Here is a 23,356-nt window from a genome sequence, read left to right on the forward strand (position 1 = left end):
GAGCCTCTGGGGTTGGTATACCAAGGCACTCCAAGCGCTGGATGCAACCACTGCTCATGTGGGATTCATCTGGCCCCCCACCCAAGGGAAAGCAACTCGTGAGCAGGTTTTAAGACCACACCACGAACAAGTCCACATTTTCAAGTTCTAGATAATGCCTGGGCAAGTTCTTATTGATTTTAAGATGTCAGGAGCCCCTCCAGGGAATCTTGGGTTGAACTACCAATAGGTTCTAAGATTTGTACCCAGGCAAGTCGACTCTTGATTGCTTCTAGAAGAAGCAGACTCACCCCAAGTCTTTCCATTTTGGCAAAGGGACCCTACATCAATCACCCAGGCAGTCCTACCAGACCCTTCCCCGTCCCTTGCCTGTGACCTAAGCCAGAACATATTCTAGAGCTGGCCACTTCCCTCCATGCCACCACCTCAGCACCCCCCACCCCCGCCTGTGGAGGCCTGCAGTGCTGCCATCTCTTAACGTGGATCACCAAAGAGAGACATCCAGTTGCCCTGCCCCTCTCAGCCTGGCCTCTCATAGTCTGTCCTCCATCCACACCCAGTGTCCTTTAGAAATAACCACCAGGCCAGATGTATGTGGCAGTGCACACCTATTGACAGTAAGTAATCCCAGCAATTCAGGAGGCTGAGGCAGGAGGATTACAAATTCAAGGTCAGCCTCAGCAACTTAGTGAGGCTCTAAGCAATTTTATGAGATGAGACCCTTTCTCAAAATTAAAAAGAGCCTGGGGATGTGGCGCAGTGGTTAAGTGCTCCTGGCACACCGCCCGCCCCCCCCAAAAAAAGACAAGAAATTGGAATCAACACAACTCTTACCACCTCAATGAGGACATACTGCCTGGACATTTTGCTGAAATCATTGTCATCCATGTCCTTGAATTCTGCATCCTCAGACACAACTAACCTCTGGTAGAAAATATTCAGAAAAAATTGTGTCTAGAGTACAGACTTTTTCTTTTTTTCTTTTTTGTCATTACTTCCTAATAATATATTGTAACAAGTGTGCATATAGCATTTATGTTGCATTATGTAATATACATCATCTAGAGATGATCTAAAGCAGGGCTAGGGATAGAGCTCAGTTGGGAGAGTCTTGCCTTGCATGCACAAGGCCCTGAGCTTGATCCCCAGCACCACAAAAAAAAAAAAAAGAGAGAGAGAGAGAGAGAGAGAGAGAGAGAGAGAGGGAGGGAGGGAGGGAGGGAGGGGATCTAAAGTATACAGGAAGACATGCACAGATTATATGCAAATACCATGACTTTATCACTTTATCTTCCTTTCTTCTCTCTCTTGCTCTTTTTAAATGTTTTTTAGTTTTCAATGGATCTTCTATTTATTTTTATGTGGCACTGAGGATCAAACCCAGGGCTTCACACATGCCAGGCAAGCATGAGCCACTGAGCTACAACCCCAGCCCCTCTCTCTTTTTTTATTTTTAATTTTTTTTTTTGGCACTGAGGATTTAACCCAGGTAAAATTTACCACTAAGCTACAGCCATTTTCTCCTTCTCCTTCTCCTCCTCCTCCTCCTCCTCCTCCTCCTCCTCCTCCTCCTCCTCCTCCTCCTCCTCCTCCTCCTCCTCCTCCTCCTCCTCCTCCTCCTCCTCCTCCTCCTCCTCCTCCTCCTCCTCCTCCTCTTCTTCTTCTTCTTCTTCTTCTTCTTCTTCTTCTTCTTCTTCTTCTTCTTCTTCTTCTTCCAGGGGCACTTGATCACTGAGCCAAATTTCCAAATCCCCAGCTCTATTTTGTATCTTATTTACAGACAGGATCTCACTCAGTTGCTTAGCACTTTGCTTTTGCTGAGGCTGGCCTCAAACTCACAATCCCCCTGCCTCAGCCTCCTGAGTCACTGGGATTACAAGCATGAACCATTGTGCCCAGATATGTGCCATTTTATGTAAGAGACTTGAGCATCCACAGACTTTCATATCTGTGGGGAATTTTGGAATCCATCCTCCATGGGTAATGGAGGACCGCTCTACTTGCTTTGTCACACATTTATGAATTGTGATCAAGTGCAGTGGCAGAAACCTGGAATCCCAAGGACTCAGGAAGCTGAGGCAGGAGGGTCCTAAGTTCAAGGCCAGCCTGGGCAATTTGGCAAGGACTCTGCCAAAAAAAAAAAAATGCCAATTGTGGATATCAATATCCTTTACCTCTGTCATGAGTTGAGCTGCATCTCTTAAAAGGTCATTGAAATTCCAGCCTCCAGCATTTGAGGATGTGACTTTATTTGGAAATGAATTTTTGCTGATGGTCAAGTTAAGGTGAGGTCATTTGAGCTGGCCTGAACCCAACTCACTGAAGCCATTAAAAAAGGGGAGCTGGGCATGATGGTATAAGCAAGTCAGGAAGCTGAGACAAGAATATCACAAGTTCAAGGCCAGCTCAGCAATGTAGTAAGGCCCTCGGTAACTTAGTGAGACCCTGTCTCAAAATACATAATAAAAAGGACCAGAAATGTAGAACAGTGGTCAAGTACCCTTGTGTTTAATCCATAGTACCAAATAAATAAACGAAAACAAACAAACAAACAAAAAAACCTAGGGATGTAGCTCTGTAGCTCAGTGGTAGAAGTATACCTGACCAGCCTGTATGAGACCTAGGGTTTGAGCCAGGTGCAGTGGCACAAGCCTGTAATCCCAGTGGCTTGGGAGGCTGAGACAGGAGGATGGTGAGTTCAAAGCCAGCTTCAACAAAGGCAAGGCGCCAAGCAACTCAGTGAGACCCTGTCTCTAAAAAAGAATACAAAATAGGGCTGGGCATGTGGCTCAGTGGTCAAGTGCCCCTGAGTTCAATTTCTGGTACCGGAAAAAAAAAAAAGAGAGAGAGAAAGACCCAGGGTTTGATTCCTAGTACCACAAAAAAGGAGGAAGGGGCTGTGATTTGGACACGGACAGGCAGAGAGACGGTCACGTGAGGATATGGGGAGAAGATGTCTGTCTGCAAGCCAGGGAGTGACTGAAGCCATCAGAAGCTAGGAGAGGAGAGAGGCCTGGAGCTGAGGCCCACAGTCCTCAGAGGGAACCATCCTACCCACACTTGATCTTGGACTTCTGGCCTCTAGACCTGGTAAACATCTGTGCTTTAAGGCCCTGGGCCTGGCGCTGTGTCCCTGCAGTCTCAGGAAACTGACGCAACCCCAGACACTTCAACATGCGTGTCCTGACTGCGGCTCAGCCTTCGTGGAGATCCTTTCTTAAAGGCAGCATTCTGGACCGGGTTGAGGAGTGCCATCTGCTGCAGATCTAGAATCCTGGACCAGAAGAGTCCACTGTGACCTCCTAGGGGATGCCTTGGGGATGCAGCTCTCCGTACTCCCTGCCCCCCCCGGGGCCCAGTGGTTGAGTCCTTTGTGAGGCAGGCCGAGGGGACAGGGGACTCTGAGGGCCAGTGGTCAGAGTAGGTGGTGAGTCTCCCCCTGGGAGCAGGCCTCCGATGCCATGGCGAGTGTGGTTGTGAAGACGATCTGGCAGTCCAAGGAGATCCATGAGGCCGGAGACCCCCCTGCAGGTGTCGAGAGCCGATCCCAGCTGGTCCCAGAGGCTCCCGGGGGGGTGACCAACCCAGCCAAGGGGATCACGAAGAAAAAGAAAGCCGTGTCGTTCCACGGGTGGGTTTGACGCACCCTATTGTGCATGATCCTAGTGCCGGCCCTGCCTCCAACAGGGCACAAGTCCCACTGCGGGTGCTAGAGAGGAGGGGGCAGAGGAGAAGAGGAGGGGGTGGGGGGACAGGCAAGAGGGAAAGGAGGAGACAGAGGGAGGCAGAGAGCAAGACATAGTGGGCTGAGCTGGTGGTGGCAGTAATTCTGTCATCCCTGGGAGGCTAAGGAAGGAGGATCACAAAATTCAAGGCCAGCGTCAGCAATTTAGCAAAGCCCTAAGCAACTTAAGGAGACCCTGTCCCAAAAGAAAAAAAAAGAGCTGGGGATGTGGTCACGCACCCCTGCATTCCATTCCCAGTAGCAGGGGAAAATCAGTATTGGACTGGCATGGGGGAGGGAAGAGTCAAGAGAAGAGAGGAGTCTAGGGAAGGGTCTGAAGAAAGCAGGTGGCGAGGGTGAAGGGGAAAGAAAACAGGTGGCGGCAAGGGATGGATGCAGGCAGAGGGCGGAGAAGGGAGTGGAGGGTGAAGGGGCCCTGCAGGCGGCAGGCAGGCTAGCGGCCCCTGGGGCGCATCCTCAGCCATCCCCTGCCTGCTGCTCCTCCCCAGGGTGGAACCCCGGATGTCCCATGAGCCCATGCACTGGTGCCTGAACCTCAAACGGTCCTCGGCCTGCACCAATGTGTCATTGCTCAACCTGGCCGCGGTGGAGCCCACCGACTCCTCGGGGACAGACTCGACCACGGAAGACAGCGGTCCACTGGCGCTGCCCGGGCCCCCTGCCTCCCCCACCACACCTTGGGCTCCAGATGACCCGGACATCACGGAACTTCTGGTGAGGGACTCTGGCAGGGGCACACCAGTGTCCTGGCCCTGGTGGCAGGAAATGCTGAGGAGGGGAACAGGTGTTCTTGGTGTGGAGCCACGACCGCCTCCTCCGACAGCCAGCGTGAATCTGGGAGTGGTCTTGAGTGCATTGGGTCACTTTGCAATGTCCCAAGTGAGGCTGGAGTCATAGCTAAGCATCACACCAGACCCTGCCCTTAGAGAGCTTCCAGATGGGTGTGGGGGGACAGACCCAGACCAGGGGGATATATTCTGTAATGGAGGGGATCCCAGCGAAGGAACCCCCAAACCAGGCTGGAGGTCTCAGGGAAGGCGTCCTGGAGGAGGCCGCGCAGAGTGGAGTAGGAGTTCTCTACAGGGTTAGGGCCTGAGAACTGGGTCAAAACGGAGAGGTGAGCAAGTTGAGGGTAATTAGGGAATTCCGGACAGGAGCATGGAGAGCCACAACTTAGACCTTGAACTCTGCCTCCCTCTACCCCATTCCTGGGCCAGGCTTGGCTGGCTCCACACAGGCACTAAGAATTGCATTTACATAGCAGGATCAGGATCACGGTTATTGCTCACATTTACTGGAGCACTTTCTAGTTCTGGGAGCTGACATTTCCTCATCTGTAAGATGGAGATGCTGCATTTGTTCTGGCACTGCAAGAAACAAATATTTCTTGAATGCCCAAGATGTGCCCGCCGAGCCAGGTATGGTGGTGCATGCCTACAGGCCCAATGCCTCCTCAGGAGGCTGAGACTTGAGGCCAGCCTGGGCAATTTAGCAAAGCCCTGTCTCAAAATTAAAAATAAAAAGAGCTGGGGATATAGGTAGTAGCTCAGTGGCAAAGTGCCCCTGGGTTCCACCTGCAGAACCAGAAGGAATATTAAATTAGTAAGTAAATAAATAAGGAAAAGGAAAAGAGAGGGGCTAGGGATGTGGCTCAGCAGAAGAGAGCTCGTCTAGCACGCCCAAGGCCCTGGGCTCAATTCCCAGCCCCCACATGTGTGCACACACACACACACACACACACACACACACACACACACACAAGAAAGGAAGAAAGAGAGAAAAAAAAAGAGCAGAGCAGATCCCAGGCCGGAGTGTAGCATGTCAGAGAGACAAGCTAGAGGGACAGCGGGGAGGGCACTGGCCACACAGATGATGGGGAGCCATGTGGGTTCATGGGGGAAGGCGGCTGGGCTGGGCACGAGGCTATGCTGGAATCCTCTCCTTCCCTGAGGCTCCTCTGTGGCCTTTGGAGGGAAGGTAGGGAGGCTAGGGAGGAGGCCAGGGAGGAGGTCAGGCAAGGGTTCGGGAAGGAGGACAAGGAGATGCCCACGGGAGACTTCTCCTCCCCCAGTGGGAGCAGCTCTGCCTCCTGCCTCAGGAGCCTCTCTCGGCAGCACTGCAGCTGTCTGCCTCCCACCAGAGCTATTCTGAGTCATGTCCCCCGGTGGCTGGTGACGCCTGAGAAAGGGCCCTGGGCAGCCAGAGCAAGGCCTGAGGCGTGGTGAGCTGCTGTGGCTGCGGGAGCACCAGCAGGTTCCTCCTCTCAAAATGGAAACAGTAAAGACAGCCGCCTGGGGTTGGGGTAGGGGCAAGGGAGAGAGAAGGGGGACAAGAGCAGACACTGGCCCCTGCCCAGGACTGAGCTGCATCAAGAGAGAAAGCTGGAGAAGGTGGGGAGGAGGGTGTGAGAGGGGGACAGAGACCCAGAGAGGGCCCTGGGAGCCAGGAGGCCATGGAGACGCTGGCTGAGAGAGGAGTCCAGGCCGGAGGGACACAGGTAAAACTGGAAGGATGACTCTCACCTTGGCTACACCCCCTCAGGGGCTGCAGGCTGCTGTTTGGAAGCTCAGGATTAATCAGTGGCAAAGACTGACAGGGTCGATCTTTGGACCTCTGCTCAGGGTCTGTCTTGCAATCTGCATATTTCCCTGTGGCCACTGTGAGGGTCCATGTCATCAAGGCCCCCTGCTATAGGTCCTGTCCATTGTCATTTTTAAGGGCCAACACTAGTCACTGTGCTTGGCTACCAATCTATTGAGTCATTGACCCCGATGCCATCAAGCTGTCATTATTCCCATTTTATGGGAGAGGTTAACAGAACTGCAGAGCTGAGAGTCGGACAGCGCATGGGTGGCCAAGGAGGAACTTGTCCCCAGGACTCTCGCTCCCCAACGTACTGTGTGCCTCTCAGCCGAGCAGGAGGGATCGGCCTTTCCCACTCCCCTCCCTCTGCCAGCAGAGCTGCACCCCACATCCAGGGTCTGCCGCTGCAGAAGTACTGGCAAGGGCCTTCAGGCCAGCCCACCTTCATCGCAGGAGCAATTCTCCAAAAGTAGCTGTTAGTCGCATCTCCGTTTTACAGGTTGGGAAACAGAAGCACAGGGAGGTGAAGTCCCCTCCCTGAGGCTGTACAGCCAGTGGGCTGCAGAAATGAGTTGAACCAGGACCTGTTCCCTAGGTCGCCAGAACAGTTACGCACAGGAGTGTTCTGAGTCTTCAGTTTAGAAAGACTCTCTGTACTGGTTAGCTACTGCTGTGAGACAAATACCCCCCAGACATAAAACAACACACCTGGAGTGGTTTAGTTGAGAAGTTCCAGGGGTGTGTTGAGGTTACAATTAAGATTCTGGTAGAGTCATGGGAAGGTTTGATTGAGGCTGGAGAGATAGTGCCCTCCCAGGGCCCTTGGGGAGGTTTCAGTTCCTTCCTGCCTTTTGGGTGGAGGCCTCACTTCCTCAGGACACTGGTTTCTCCATAGTGGCTGTTTCTGACATGCCAGCTGTGATTTCTCCATGCAAGACACAGCAAGCAGGACCCACAGTTCCTCTTATGAATGCATCATTTCTTTTAAGTTATAAACTTACCACTTTGTGTGTGTGTATGTAGGAGGGTGCTGGGGATTGAACCCATGGCCTTGGGCATGCAAGGCAAGCACTCTACCAACTGAGCTATATCCCCAGCCCTACTTCACCACTTTTGCTTGACTTTACTTACCTGACCCGAGTCACCTAGTCCAGCACATTCAAGTGAGGGGACTAAGACTCCAAAGGAATGTCAAAGAATTTACAATCATACTTTAAACCACTGTACTTTGTGAGGTTTTGTAGAATCCTCAAAAGATTCTTCTTTGGAAGTTTTAAAATTATCTTTATTACTAAATCTCTTTACTTACGAAGGAGCCTATTCATATTCCTTTCATCAACGTGAAGAAGTTCTCTGCCATTCTCAGCTTGTTGGGTTTTTTCCTAATGAAAGTGGTTGGATTTCATTAAATGCTTTTTCTCCATGGACACATCATAATAATGTTTTTATTACCAGGGATTGAATCCAGTGACCCAGACACACTCCAGCTGTTTTTTTTTTTTTTTTCATACTGGGACTTGAATTCAGGGGCACTGGGCCACTGAGCCACACCCCCAGCCCTATTTTGTATTTTATTTAGAGACAGGGTCTCACTGAGCTGCTGAGCACCTGGCTGTTTCTGAGGCTGGCTTTGAACTCATGATCCTCGGGTCTCAGCCTTCCGAGGATTACAGGCCTGCGTCACTCCCCCGGCAATACGTTGACTTTCATAGGATAATTCCCACTTGGTCACGGTGCATATTGCCAGGATAAGTTCCAGTATTTTGTTGAGGATTATCCCAGATATATTAATAAAAAATACCAGTCTGTGAATTTCTTTTGTGATGTCTTTGAGAAAGTACTGGCCTTTTAGAATGAGTTAGGAATTGCCACCAGGTGCCACCATGACCAGCACCTCTCTCTTCTATTTTTTTAAGAGAATTTGAGATGGATTGTTGTCATTTCTTAAAAAGATTGGCAGAATTCACCAATGAAGCCATCTGGTCTTGAACTTTTCTTCTTTGGAAGTTTAAAAATTATTTTTGTTACTAAATCTCCTTACTTATGAGTCTATTTGTATTTCCTAGTTCTTCTGGTGTCAGTTTTGGTAGTTTGTGTGCTTCTAGGCATTTTTCTATTTTTTTTTTGTTGTTATCTAGTTGGCATACAATTATTCATAGTAATGTTTTTGTTACTCAGTGATAGAGTGCTCACCTAGCATGCAGAGGCACTGGATTCGATCCTCAGCACCACATAAATGTATAATAAAGATATTGTGTCACCTAAAACTAAAAAAGAAATATTTAATATATATATTTTTTAGTTGTCAATGGACCTTTATTTTATTTATTTGTATGCGGTGCTGAGAATCGAACCCAGTGCCTCCCACATGCTAGGCAAGCACTCCACCACTTAGCTACAACCACAGCCTCTCAATAAACTTTTTAAAAAATGCATTTCCAACTATAAATTTTCCTTAGAGCATTGCTCTTTATTCATTCCTTAAGTTTTAGTATGTCATATTTTCATTTTTCTTCATCCCAAACTTTTTTTTTGGGGGGGGCACTGGGTGTTTAACCAGGGGTGCTTTATTACTGAGCCACATCCCCAGCCCTTTGTATTTTTATATTTTGAGACAGGATCTTGCCAAGTTGCTTAGGGCCTCACTAAGTTGCTGTGCTTGGCCTCAAACTTGCTATCCTCCTGCCCTGGCCTCCTGAGCCTCTGGGACTACAGCCATGTGCCACCACACCCAGCTTAATGTTGTCTTTCAGAAGTTTGTTTATCATGTATCTAGGCACTGTTCCTTTGGTTTGCACTATTAAGGGTTCGTTGGCTTCCTGGATGTGTTGGATAATTGGGGAAGTTTTCAGCTATTGTTTCTCTACTCTTTCTACCCTTTCTTCTCCTTTTGGGGACTCCCTGACCCATAGTGTCTTGGCCTCTGTTCAGTTTTCCTCATTCTTTTAATGTTCCTCAGATTAGATCTTTTTTGTTTGTTTGTTTGTTTTTTGGTACCAGGGATTGAACTCAGGGGCACTCAACCACTGAGCCACATCCCCAGCCCTATTTTGGAATTTGTTTAGAGACAGGGTCTCACTGAGCTGCTGAGGGCCTCGCCATTGCTGAGGCTGGCTTTGAACTCGCAATTCTCCTGTCTCAGCCTCCTGAGCCACTGGGATTACAGGCATGTGCCACTGTGCTAGACTGGATCATCTCAGTTCAAGTTTGTTGATTCATTCTTCTGCATACGCAAACCTGCTACTGAGCTCCCTCTTGGGAATTGAGTTTCTCACTTCACTTATTGTGCTTTTCATCCCTGGAATTTCTAATTGGTTCTTTCATCTGGGAAGGGGGAGGTTGTATAATTATGTCACTGTATTTATTGCTGGGTACAGTGGTGCACATCTGTAATGAAGTGTGTTCAGGAGGCTGAGGCAGGAGGATCAGAAGCCAGCCTCAGCATCAGAGCAAGGCCCTAGGCAATTTAGCAAGACCCTGTCTCAAAATAAAAAAATAAATAGGGCTGGGAATGTGGCTCAGTGGTAAAGCTCTTGGGTTTAATTCAATCCCTAGTACCCAGCCCCAAACATGAATATGAATATATACATGTGTGTGGGGGTGAGGTGGGGTGGGTGTGTATGATTTTCTTCCATGTAAGCTGGATCACTTGGCACGTACGTTCTCTTCTTGTTTCCTCCCAGTTCAAAATTTGTGCATCTCTCTCTTTTTTTAAAAAAAATTTTTTTAGTTGTTGATGAACCTTTATTTTATTTATTTACATGTGGTGCTGATAATCAAACACAGGGTCTCACACATGCTAGGCAAGTCCTCCACCACTGGGCCACACTCCCAGACTTTTTTATTTTACTTTGAGACAGGATTTTGAGAAGTTGTTGAGGCTGGCCTTTTATTTGCAATCCTCCTCCCTCAGCCTCCAGAGTCACAGGGATTACAGGTGTGCACCACAACGCCTGACTTCTACTTGGCTCCTCTTTATAGTTTGTATCTCTTTAGTAATAAGCTGTATTTAGTGAGAGATCATTCTCATATTTTCCTTTAGGGTTTTTTGATATGGTTTCCTCTAGTCCTTTGAAAATACTTCAAATAGTTGATTTACAGTCTTCAATTGTAAATCCAAATCCAAGCTTCCTCAGGAACAGATTCTACTGATTGCTTTCTCCTCCAGCACCAACCCGGTGGATGGGCCATAGTTGCTTGTTTTTCTTTGCATGAATCATGATTTTTCTATTAACAACTGGACGTTTCAAGTTTCATGATGTGGCAGCTCTAGAAATAGATTTTTTCGACTCCTGAGGGTTTATTTTGTTAATGCTTATTGTATAGTTGCCTTTTAAAATTTAAATGTTATTTAATTAATTTGGTGTGTGTGTGTGTGTGTGTGTGTGTGTGTGTGTGTATGTGTGTGTTTCTGAGGACTAAACTCAAACCCTCACAGATGCCAGGCAAGCACTCGCCACTGACCTTTTTTTTTTTTTTTTTTAAGAGACTTCTGAACTAATTCTTGGGAGGCTGAGGTGGGAGGATTGAGAGTTCAAAGCCATCTTCAGCAAAAGTGAGGCACTAAGCAACTCAGTGAGACCCTGTCTCTACAAAATAAAAAATAGGGCTGAGGATGTGGCTCAGTGGTTGAGTGCCCCTGAGTTCAATATCTGGTAGCTGCCCCCTCCCCCCAAAAAATAATAATATAAACTATAGCTGGGCATGATGGCTGAGACAGGAGGATCCCAAGTTCAAGGCCAGCCTCAGCAGCTTAGTCAGGCCCTAAACAACTTAGTAAGATCCTGTTTCAAAATAAAAAGAGCTAAGTATATAACTCATGGTAAATTGCCCCTGGGTTGAATCACTAGTACCATGAATGAATAAATAAATAAATAACTGTGATTAGTTTACAAATTTCACTGTTGTGACAGACACAAAATTACAGTTTGCACAAGACAGAAGAAGCCCTCTGAACTGTAAAAGTTTTCACAGGTGTTGGACTTGAATGGGCAACCTCACAGTGTTGAGAATTCAGGTCTGGCTGTCAGCATCTATCTTAGCTGGCCACCTACTGCTGGGTTCACAAAATCTGACTATTTCAGTAACTCAAGAAAACGACAGAGAAAGCACAAAAACACACAGAAGTACCTTTTCAATATTCCAGAGACGGCTTTATGAGCTTAAGGGCTCATGGAAAGAAAGAGAGCCTCCGGAACTCTGTATTCTTATCTAGGGAACACACAGTGGAGGTTCCATGGAACATCCTATCCCAAAAAGGGCAAAGGGGTAGGATTACAAGGGAACAGGTGAGTGTAGCTCCACCCCCGCGGGTGACACCTACACCTGGAGCCACACCTAGCTATCCGAGCTGGGTCAACACCCAAGTCACTGTGAAATGCAGTAACTGGTCAGATCCTCGGGGCATCAGGACTTGAAGGCATGTTCATCCATGGAAGCTCCTGACACTGGTCTCCATCTGCTGGTCCAAGATAGCTGTCAACTTTGCATTCCAGACAGTGGGCAGAGAGAAAGAAGTTTTTACTCCTTTTCATTTAAAGGCATAATTCTGAAATTGACTACCTATTTTCATCCAAGTTCCATGGGCCAGAACTTAGCCCCATGGAACTGACCATACCTAGCTGCAAGGGAGCCTGGGAAATGTAGTCTCTGGCAATTCTGTGTGACACTAAGGCTTCAGTGGCAGTGGAAATGGGAAGAATAGAGCCTGCCACATGCCTCCTTCTTGGAACCATAGTTTGGCAGAAGTCATAAAGCATTTTATGGTGGTATAAAATATCGATGGCATGTGTCTATAATCCCACCTACTCAGGAGGCTGAGGCAGGAGAATCACAAATTCAAAGCCAGCCTCAGCAACTCAGTGAGATTCGGTCTCAAAATAAAAAATTAAAAAAGGGCTGGGGATGTGATTCAGTGGTCAAACATCCTTGGGTTCAATTCATAGTACCCCTCTTCCCCAAATAAAAAGGATTGGGGATGTCACTTAGTGGTAGAGCACCTCTGGGTTCAATCCCAAGGACCACAAGTTTTTTTCAAAAATCAAGAAATGATGGGGCTGGGGTTGTGGCTCAGCGGTAGAGCGCTCTCCTAGCACTTGCAAGGCCCTGGGTTCGATCCTCAGCACCACATAAAAATAAATAAAGGTATTGTGTCCAACTACAACTACAAAATAAATATTTTTTAAAAATCAAGAAATGATGATCAGAAGCTACATGGTGTCATGGTTTAAAATAAAGTTTCTGAGTTTAAATTCTGACAAAGTCACCTAATGTGTTGTGTAGCTGGGAGTACAGGAATGTCACCCTTTAAGACCCCTTGCAAATGGGGCTGTAGAATCTCACACAGTGTGATTGTGAAGAATGAAGGACCTGTAAATGCTTGGCCTGTTGGAGAATGTGCTCGTGATCTGAAAAGTGCTGGGAGAGGAAGTCAGAGCATGTGTTTTAACGGTATGTTTTTCCTGGTGAAGTCCTGCCTGCCTGTCATTCCGGCTACTTGGGTGACTGAGGCAGAAGGATCATTAAGTTTGAGCAACTTAGTGAGACCCTATCTCAAAATAAAATTTACGAAAGGGTTGGGGAATCAGTCCCCAGTACACAGACACACACGGAAGTGTTGAGACCATCCTCCTTCCCCTACCCATCTGAGCACCCTACCCTTCCCCTCAGTCCCTCTTGGATCCTACTCATTCTTCTCCCAGTCCACCATGAAGAAAATTGGCTCTCCCTTGGGTTTATCAAACAGGTGCACCAAGAATCCAAGAGGTGCCAAATCAGGGTGCAAACAGAGCCTCCACCCACCCACTAACCACTGTCTCCCATTCTTCCCTAGAGCGGGGTCAACAGTGGATTGGTCCGGGCCAAAGACTCCATCACCAGTTTGAAGGAAAAGACCACCCGGGTTAATCAGCACGTGCAGACCCTGCAGGTAGGAGAACCGCCTCTTCTCCCCAGACCTCGTCTTCCTCCAGGCGGACTGCTCGTTAGTTAGACGAGCCTGTACTCTGATGCATTCCTAGCCCAGTTGGGAAGCTCGAGACTCAGAAAGGAAAGGGACATTCCTAACCCCAGAGGGGTCCCCCTTCCGTGGGCTGTCCCCCTGTTGACCTCGGTAACCCTCCTCTCTTTCGGCTCCAGAGTGAGTGTTCGGTGCTGAGCGAGAATCTAGAGAGAAGGCGGCAAGAGGCTGAGGAGTTGGAAGGGTACTGTAGTCAACTCAAGGTGAGCCACTGGGGGCGGGAGTCGGGTGAGAAGTGGGTGGGAGGAAGAGGGAAGGAATGGAGTCCCAGACGCGAGAGAGATGGGAGGAGGCGCAGGAGCAGCACAGCGCAGTTCTGGCGAGGCCAGAAGCATTCCTTTGGTCGAGGGACCAGGACTAGTAAGTGGGGTTCTGCCTGCGGGGTGGAGCCTGCTTGGAAATAGCCAGCCTAAGGGTAGGGAGCGGAACTGGAATGGGAAGGCAGGGCCCCCGCCCTGGTGTCCTGACCCAGGAGAACTGCCGGAAGGTGACCCGGTCGGTGGAAGACGCTGAAATCAAAACCAACGTCTTGAAGCAGAACTCTGCCCTACTGGAGGTAAGGAGGTCCGGAGATTTGTGGGAGGAGGATGGACACCTGAGGGACTTGGGAGAGACCGCAGGTGGGACTTCCTGCCCTGCTGCCACCATCACGTTGACACTGCCCCTGCTGTCACGGTCACACTTAGAATCTACTAATAAGGAGGATCCGAAAGAGGCTTCCATGCCCAGAATGGGGACTCCAGTCCCAGAGAGAGAGAGACCTGAGCTGGACTTGGACTGAGAAGGCTGGTCCTGCTCACATGCTCGCTCATTTTCCAACGAAATGCTGAAAAAGTTGCCATTGTTCTTCCTAAGGGGCAGGGACTGGTCTTTGACACCTAAGAGGACTGGAGTTGGGGTGGAGGGGAGGGCTGGATGGAGTCGCGGAGGCAGACAGGGGAATTTCCGAATTGGATTCCCGTGGAGTTCGAATGGCACATTCCCTCCCACTTCACGTAGTACTTCCTAATATTCTCTCCGGGGCTTTTTACTTTCCAGTCTCCGATTACTGGGGCAGATTTGGGGGTGGAGTTGGTATCAGGAGGAGAAGGGTTGGACACCGTGACCCGCTCTCTCTCCGGGTCCAGGAGAAGCTGAGATACCTGCAGCAGCAATTGCAGGATGAGACGCCGCGGAGGCAGGAGGCCGAGCTACAGGAGCTGGAGCAGAAGCTGGAGGCCGGCTTCTCCCGGCACGGCCTGGGCTCTGCTGGTCCCAACCTGGGCTGCTCTGGCCCACCAGGGAGTCCCGAAGAACCCCCTCGGCTGCGCGGCCTGGTGGGCTGGGGAACCGCGCCCCGGTCAGGAGAGAGCCCCTATGGGAGCGATCAGGAGCTGCAGAAGGTCTCCGCGGGTCTTGAGGAGTTGAGGTGGGCGGGGCCTAGGGATGTCACCTCGAGGTGATAGGAGGCGGGACCTTGCTGGTGGTCAAAAATCTTGGGGGCGGGGCCTAAGTGTTGTAGGTGGTTCCATACCAAGTTAGGACTCTCCATACTGCTTTCCATATTGGCTGCACCAATTTGCAGTCCCACCAGCAGAGTATGAGTGTGTCTTTTTCCCTACATCCTCACCAACACTTATTATTGCTTGTATTCTTTTTAAAATTTTTGTTTTAGTTGTTGATGGATCTTTATTTTATTTATTTACATGCGGTGCTGAGAATAGAACCCAGTGCCTCACATATGCTAGACAAGCACTCTGCCAATGAGCCACACCCCAGCCCTCTAGTATTCTTCATAATTGCCATTCTGACTGGAGTGAAATGAAGTCTTAGGGTTTTTTGGTACCAGGGATTGAGGGGCACTCAGCCACTGAGTCACATCTCCAGCTCTATCTTGAATTTTATCCAGAGACAGGGTCTCATTGAGTTGTTTAGTGCCTTGCTTTTGCTGAGGCTTTGAACTCGCAATCCTCCTGTCTCAGCCTCCCCAGTTGCTGGGATGCATGCGTGCACCACTATCCCTGGCTCTTAGAGTAGTTTTGATTTGCCTTTCTCTAACTGCTTGTTGATCAGTTGTATTTCTTCTTTTGCAAAGTGTCTGTTCAGTTCCTTAGCCCATTTATTTATTGGGTTGTTTTTTGGTGTTAAGTTTTTTGAGTTCTTTATATATCCTGGAGATTAGTGCTCTATCTGAGGTGCGTGTGGTAAAGATTTTCTTCCATTCTGCAGGCGCTCTCTTCATGCAAAGAACTAATTTTTGAGTCAGGGTTGGTAGGTCTACCTCAGGGAAGCCGGGCCTAGTGACTAATCTGAGTGGGCAGGATAGAGGGGAGAGGTGTCCTGGAGGGATGGAGTCTGTAGGCGCAGTGGTGGAGACGGGGACCTGACAGGGAAGGCCCAGGCTAACTGACAAGGCAGAATTCTGGAGGACATGACCACAAGAGAATTTGGGGACCGGCTGGGTCTGGAGCTCCGGGTGGGTATAGCGCAGCGTGACCTAACCTAATCCCCCGCTATTCTATCCCTCTTCCCCTCCAGGAGGGAGGTGTCCTCGCTGACCGCACGGTGGCATCAGGAGGAGGGGGCCGTGCAGGAGGCCCTGCGGCTGCTAGGGGGCCTGGGCGGCAGGCTCGACGGCTTCCTGGGCCAGTGGGAGCGGGCGCAACGCGAGCAAGCTCAGACCGCCCGAGGCTTGCAGGAGCTTCGGGGTCGGGCCGACGAGCTGTGCACCATGTGAGGGCAGGGGCCGGTGCGTGGGGTGGGGCTGGTGTCGGCCACGAAGGGGTGGGGCGAAGCCATCGCGGGGGCGGAGTCTTGAGGGAAAAAATGGGTGGGCCAATCAGCGGGGTTCTGAGCGGTCCGGATCTTATACTGACGTTGGGAAGCGCCAATTAGATAGCAGGAAGAGGTGTATGCATATTAAAGAACGAGGGATGGAGCCAATTAGAGAAGGGATGTGTTCCAAGCCCCAAAGAGATAAAGAGTGGACACCAGGGATCAGGGAAAGTCATCTAGAAACAGGGCGAAGGCAGTCCAGATGTTAAAATATAAAAGGAGGAGCCAACAGAGCAAGAGGGGTGGGCAGGGCAGAGTTTTGAAGACTTGATGGAGACTCAGGTGCTGGACCAATGGTGGGTGAAGTCTACCACACAGCATTGGTTACACTCATGCTCAGGGTGGAGCGGTCAGCTGTGTCTGTGGCTTCACTGAGGAGCGAATTGGAGGGGCTTGGCCCAGTGAAACCGATTCTGGAGGAGTTGGGGCGGCAATTTCAGAACCCCCGAAGAGGACCTGACCACTCCATGAGCCTGGATCGACCCACGCAAGGCTCCTGTGCCCGCTGTGCCAGGTATGGGGGTGGGGCCAGCTTCCTGATGCATTCTGAGTCCCAGGGAGGATAGCGCATTGAAGGAGATGGGGTATCAGCAAGGGGGGGAGGGGTGTTCATTGTGGGAGACAGCGTGTGGTAGAATCAGTCAGTCGTGCTGAGTAATGGGAACGACATTTCTTCCCTTCCCACAAACTAAATATTGCGTTTTGCTACATTTGGAGCATCATGTATGTCCAGTGCATTGTGGGAAGGTCGGGATGTGGTACATGGTAGGAAGCGGGGTTTCTCCCTGCATGGTGCAGAAAGTGAGACCTCGTGTGTGGTGGGGAAAAAAGGCTACCACACTGGGTTCATTGTGGGAAGGGGGAATTCCTTGTACAACTTGAGATCAGGTTTAACTTGTGCACTAGAGGAAATGTGAGTTCTTGATGGCTTTTGGAAACCAAGGACTGATGGTGCCCTTAAGTAGTAGGAACCAAAGGACACCTGATACACCATGGGGTGTCCCCAGTGCGTGGGTGGAAGGTTGTATGGGGTGCATAATGGAAACAGAGCCAGGTGGAGCCTGGGAAGGTGTGCATGGGCATCCTGAGGATGGAGTTGGTACTGGGCCTCTTTCGTCCTCTTTTCGTCCCCTTCCCGCCCCCAGCCAGGGGCAGCAGTTGTCTTCGGAGTCCCTGCAGCATCTGCTGGAGCGAGCGCTGACCCCGCTAGTGGACGAGGTGAAGCAGAGGGGCCTGGCTCCTGCTTGTCCCAGCTGCCAGAGGCTACACAAGAAGATTCTGGTACCAGGGACCATGGGCTACCATGCCCCACTTTACTTTTCTGTCAGGGCACGGGACACGGAGTCCTGGGCACGAGGGTACTGCTGGTGTGTGACCAGAAGGGAAGGGCTGAGCTGTGGGCAGCAGTTGTTGGGGGTGGACTTAATTCTGATGCATAGGGGGAGGGGCAAGCAGCTTGGTGGTTGAGTCATAGGCCAATCATTCTGGAACTCTGGGCTCTAGATTTGGGCCCAAGGCATGGTGGGACATTGCATCTGGTGTACTGGGGACCAGGAGGCAGATACCAGTCTAAAAGTTCATGGGACATTGGCCTGATTTCCCCGGCCAGACCTTCAGAGAGGCAGTGAGATCAGTAATCAGTGAAATCAGCGAGAGATCAGTGAGACCGGACAGGGCACCCAGTGACTTTTGGTCACCATAAGCTACTGCATCGTGGGAAATGGAACCACATCTCTTCTTGGGGCAACAGTCTGAAGCCCAGTACCTGCTGGGACTTGAGTCCTGGTGCATTGTGGGACATGGAGACCCACTGTATTACGGAACACTGACCTCATGGATGATAAGCAGCATGGGATGTTGATGTGGCAGAGCCCCAGGATGGGTACAGGGGAGCACATGGGCTTGGTGCACTGTGGGATATAGAGAACCAGAGCACTAAGGACTGTTCTTGTGAGAGACTCTGGTCTTGTGGATAAGGAAACACGGGTTCTTCTGGGATGTGGAAGGTCACAACACGGTGGGCACATGCATATCAAATACAGGATGGTTCATGAGCTTTGGGGGACAGCGTCTTAGATGTGACTTAGTGCTTGCTGAGACATAGGCCAATGCATCAAGGAATAGACACAGGGTTAGTGCAACCAGTGCCTTGTGGGATGCCAGGGTCGGCTTCAGCCTCAAGGCATGATGGGATACCTCGGGGAGGAATGTGGGCCCCATGGGACCCTGCCCCTGGCCTCCGCGATCCAGCTCCCCCTCCACTCCCAGCCCAGTACAGCAAGCCCAGCGGCACCTACACTCCTCTCCCCAGGAGCTGGAGCGCCAGGCCTTGGCCAAACACGTCAGGGCAGAGGCCCTGAGCTCCACCCTTCGGCTGGCCCAAGACGAGGCCTTGCGGGCCAAGAACCTGCTGCTGACGGACAAGATGAAGCCGGAGTGAGGAAGGAGGCTGAGGGCATGGGAGGAGCGTGAGATTTTGGGGAAAGGGCCTGAACCCAACCCCTCCCTTTACTCCCACACCCCAACACCAAGCCACAACAGTGCTGACTCCCCACTGTCTGCCCTTACAGGGAGAAGGTGGCCACTCTGGACTATCTACACCTGAAGATGTGCTCCCTCCACGATCAGCTCAGCAACCTGCCACTTGAGGGGTCCACGGGGACAATGGGGGGAGGAAGTAGTGGGGGGGCTCCCCCAAAACGTGGGGGTCCAGCCCCTGAGCAATAAATGGCCTCTCATGCTGGCATGAATTCTGTCTCCTTTTTGGCATCAAGAAGAGGGGTAGTGAGGGGCTGGGGTTGCAGCTCAGTGGTAGAGTGCTCGCCTAGCACATGCAAGGCCTGGGAGCGATCCTCAGCACCACATAAAAATAAATAAAATAAAGGTATCTTGTCCAACTACAACTAAAAATTAAAAAAAAAAAAAAGAAGAGGGGTAGTGAGCTGCGCACACACCATGTGCCACCTCTGTGCCCACCAGGATTCACTGAATCCTTAGCTGCATGGTGTCTGGGTTCCCAACATCCAGGTTCCCAAGGAGGTGCTAACAATGGCCCGTTCTTGGAGGAGGGGGTGGGGTAGACACATGTTCAGAGGTGCAGTTTGAGCCTGTCAGGCCAACAATTTTTAGGGCGATTTTTACTAGATAATTGTAGCTGCTTAAGGTAGTATGCACATGTTATCTCACACAATTTCTGGGAGTCAGGAATCCAAGGGTGGCTTAGCTTGGTGGCTGCGACTCAGGATCCCTGTGAGGCTGCTGTCAGGATGTTAGCCAGGCCGGGCATGGTGGCGGATGCCTGGGATCCCAGTTACCCCAGGAGCTGAGGTGGGAAGATTGGGAAATACCGTGAGACCCTGTCGAGAAGGAAAGAAAGAGGAAAGAGAAGGAGGGAGGAAGGGAACATGTCAGCCAGGGTTGCAATCATCTTTACTGGATGGAGGACTTGTGTTCTCACAGCACTAACATCTCTGTTATGGCTTGGATCTGGGATGTCCCCAAAGGCCCTGGTTTGAAGGCTAGCTCCCCAGCTGATGGCACTTTGGGAGATGGTAAAAACTTTAGGAGGAAAGAGGTCACTGAGGGCCTGACCTTGAAGGGTATATCTCGTCCCTGAGTCCTTCTTTCTCCTCCTCCCACCCGCCATCTCTCTCTTCCTGGTCACCTTGAGGTGAGCAGCTTTGCTCCATCACAAACTCTCTGCTGTGATGTTCTACTTCACCACAGGCCCAGAATCAACAAGGCCAAATTGAAACTTCTGAAGCTATGAATCAAAACACAACTTTGGGGCTGGGGATGTGGCTCAAGCGGTAGCGCGCTCGCCTGGCATGCGCGCAGCCCGGGTTGGATCCTCAGCACCACATACAAAGATGTTGTGTCCGCCGAGAACTAAAAAATAAATATTAAAATTCTCTCTCTCTCTCCCTCTCTCATAAAAAAAAAAACAAAACACAACTTTCCTCCTTTAAGTTATTTTTCTCAGGTATTTTGTGACAGTATTAGAAAGTTGACTAACAGACTCTTCCAAAACAAGAAGTGTAAGAATGAGCAGGAAGCCACAGTGCTTTTTATAACCTAAATTTACCATCAAATCCCCATGTTAAGGGCTGGGGATGTGGCTCAAGCGGTAGCGCGCTCGCCTGGCATGCGTGCGGCCCGGGTTCGATCCTCAGCACCACATACCAACAAAGATGTTGTGTCCGCTGAGAACTAAAAAATAAATACTAAAAATTCTCTCTCTCTCTCTCTCTCTCTCTCTCTCTCTCTCTCTCTCTCTCTCTCTCTCTCTCCCCTCTGTCACTCTCTCTTTAAAAAAAAAAATCCCCATGTTAATATTCACTGGAAATGAGTCACAAGCCAGGTGCGGTAGTGCATACCTGTAATCCCAGCAACTCAGGAGGCTGAGGCAGGAGGATCTCAAGTTCACAGTCAGTCTCAGCAACTTAGCAAGGCCCTAACCAACTTAGCAAGACCCTATCTCAAAAAATTTTTAAAAAGGGCTGGGAATGTGGCTCAGTGGTTGAGTGCCCTTGGGTTCAGTTCCCTGGCCCCATAAAAAGAAAAGAGTCATGAGTCCAGATCATACTCAAGAAATTTAACAAAGAATTATTTACAGACATGTTTGGAAGACAATGTCAATCTCTGAATTTATTTGAAACTATCACAAGGATGTTATTAAACTTATAATTGAAGTATACTATAAATAGAAAAATTCACAAGTTGAAAGTATACACCTCAATGAATGAGAGGAACTTTCTTGTGTAGCCACTACCAAGATTTAGGACATACCAGCACCTCTGAATCCCTTTCATGCCTTCTACCAACCAGGACCTGGAAATGTGGCCAGCCCCAAAGACAATCCCTATTCTTCTGATTTGTAATAAAAAGTATAAATATTGGAAATAAAGAAGACTACCATTGTTCTTAGATGGTAATTGTGCATGTAGAGAATCTTAGGGAATCCAACAACATATACATTTTTAAAAATCAGTGAATTTAATCTGGGTGCAGTGTCGCACACCTGTAATTCCAGCGGCTCAGGAGACTGAGGAAGAGGATGAGTTCAAAGCCAGCCTCAGCAAAAGCAAGGCACTAAGCAACTCAGTGAGAGCCTGTCCCTAAATAAAATACAAAGTAGGACTGGGGATGTGGCTCAGTGGTCAAGTGCCCCTGAGTTCAATCCTTATTATCCTCTACCACAACCCCCCCCATAAAAAAAAAAAGAAAGAAAAAGCAGCGAATTTAGCAAGTAAGTTGAGTAAAAGGTGAGTAGAAGTCTTTCTGGCCAGGTGTGGTGGCACAGGTCTGAAATCCCAGCGACTCAGGAGGCTGAGACAAAAGTATCTCAAGTTGAAGGCCAGTCTGGAATTCAATCTCACCTCTGTCCAGCTCACCAGCTTTTGCATATATTAGTCTATCGTGCAACTTCTTTTTTTAATTTATTTTCTTTAGTTTTAGATTGATACAATATATTTTATATTTGTGCGGTGCTGGGGATCGAACCCAGTGCCTTATGCATGCTAAATGAGCACTCTACCACTGAGCCCCAGCCCCAGCCCTATCATGCAACTTCTTAATGTGCTGAGAAATATAATGATGTGCTCTTGGTCACTAGCTTAGTAGATAGCATTAGTTGAAGCCCAAATGGCCTTACTTTATCTCTGAACCAATTTAGTTCAGAGTGGGTGATGGTGTTTTTCAAGTCAGGGTGGCCCGACTCCAGGATTTTGAGAGGAGAATTATTACTGGTGTGTGCCAAGGTGTGGTGGTCTCATTCTCCCCACCTGGGATGCAGGTAGCCTGGCGTATTGTACAGGTCAGGTGGAGATGTGTTGAAGAGAAATGGGGGAGGGGATAACTCTGGGAAAAGTGTTTCTTGCTTCTTTTTTTTGGTACTAGGGATTAAACCCCAGAAGTGCTCTACCACTGAGCTACACTCCCACCCCTTCATATTTTTATTTTGAGACAGGCTGTCACTAATTTGATGAGGCTGGGCTCGAATTTATAATCTTCCCACTTCAGCCTCCTGAGTTGCTGGGATTATACCTGGCTGTTTCTTGCTCTTAAAAAAGAGGGTTTTTTGTTTGTTTGTTTTGTTTTGTTTTCATTTTTGTTTCTGAGAAACAATTGTTTCTCCTTTTCTGCCTGATATGATCTGTCTGCACTAATGGCAGGAGCTTCAGCAAACATATTCAAGTCATGAGGTGGCCAGTCTGAGGACAAGAGCCAGCCTGCCAAGGATGGCGGAGCAGGAAGACAAAAAGAATTCAAACTCTCCATAGACTCAGGACAGAACATTTAACCATGCTTGGAATTACATGACACCCAGACTTCTTGTTATATAAGGCAATACATTTACTTATTGTTTAGGACACACATTATCATTTCCACCTTATTTATTGGTTGAAGCAGTTACCAAACTCAAGTGCAGAGGACATTGACTGCTCTTTTTTTTTTTTAAGTTGTTGATGGACCTTTATTTATTGATATATATGTGGTGCTGAGAATTGAACCCAGTGGCTTACATGTGTGAGGCAAGCGCACTGCCACCGACAACAATCCCAGCCCTTGACTCTTTCTCTCTTTTTAAAAATATTTATTTTTTTTGAGATCTAGAATATTTTATTTTTTTTTAAAGAGAGAGAGAGAGAATTTTAATATTTATTTTTTAGTTCTCGGCAGACACAACATCTTTGTTTGTATGTGGTGCTGAGGATCGAACCCGGGCGCATGCCAGGCAAACGCGCTACTGCTTGAGCCACATCCCTAGCCCAAAATATTTATTTTTTTACTTGTAGCTGGACACAATACCTTTATTTTATTTATTTATTTTTATGTGATGCTGAGGATCGAACCCAGGGCTTTGCACGTGCTAGGTGAGCGCTCTACCGCTGAGCCACAACCTCAGCCTTTGACTGCTCTCTTAATGGGGAGAAATGTTAGAGAATCTTGGCAGTTTAAGAAGCAGCCTGTGTGCAACAGACATCTTGAGGAAAGAAGACATACAGGTGGCAAGTAAACATAGGAAGAGATGCTCGTCATGTCAAAATGCAAATTTTTAAAACAATGCAATCATTCCTGTAATTCCACCACCTCTGGAAGCTGAGACAGGAGGACTGAAAGTTTGAGGCCAGCATCAGCAACTTAGCAAGGTTCTGTCTCAAAAACTAAAAGGTGGGCTGGGGTTGTGGCTCAGT

At 49.1% G+C, this 23,356-nt stretch overlaps 1 protein-coding gene and 1 long non-coding RNA gene across 8 annotated transcripts; one reads left to right on the forward strand and one right to left on the reverse strand.

Annotated features, from left to right (window-relative positions):
• Positions 1-2,767: 2,767 nt before the first annotated feature.
• On the forward strand, positions 2,768-18,910 carry Tsks (testis specific serine kinase substrate). Of its 7 annotated transcripts, none has more exons than XM_040279668.2 (11): positions 2,768-3,631; positions 4,234-4,459; positions 13,161-13,256; positions 13,466-13,549; positions 13,819-13,902; positions 14,474-14,754; positions 15,864-16,058; positions 16,501-16,674; positions 17,306-17,441; positions 18,429-18,628; positions 18,731-18,910. In XM_040279668.2, the coding sequence occupies exons 1-11, from the start codon at positions 3,462-3,464 to the stop codon at positions 18,885-18,887; spliced, it is 1,803 nt and encodes a 600-aa protein (XP_040135602.1). In that variant the 5' UTR covers positions 2,768-3,461; the 3' UTR covers positions 18,888-18,910. The 7 variants fall into 7 exon arrangements, with proteins under 7 accessions (XP_040135602.1, XP_077887748.1, XP_005336752.1 ...); XM_078031622.1 differs by having other exon boundaries at positions 2,771-3,631; positions 18,472-18,628; XM_005336695.3 differs by having other exon boundaries at positions 2,773-3,631; positions 13,792-13,902; positions 18,472-18,596.
• Positions 11,460-14,622, reverse strand: LOC144370716 (uncharacterized). The gene is made up of 2 exons (XR_013430629.1): positions 14,489-14,622; positions 11,460-11,810 (listed from the first exon to the last, which is right to left on the reverse strand). It is a non-coding gene; the product is annotated as an uncharacterized LOC144370716 (long non-coding RNA).
• Positions 18,911-23,356: the final 4,446 nt, after the last annotated feature.

The sequence above is a fragment of the Ictidomys tridecemlineatus genome, chromosome 15 (assembly GCF_052094955.1).
Source record: "Ictidomys tridecemlineatus isolate mIctTri1 chromosome 15, mIctTri1.hap1, whole genome shotgun sequence".
In the NCBI taxonomy this organism is placed as follows: Eukaryota; Metazoa; Chordata; class Mammalia; order Rodentia; family Sciuridae; genus Ictidomys; species Ictidomys tridecemlineatus.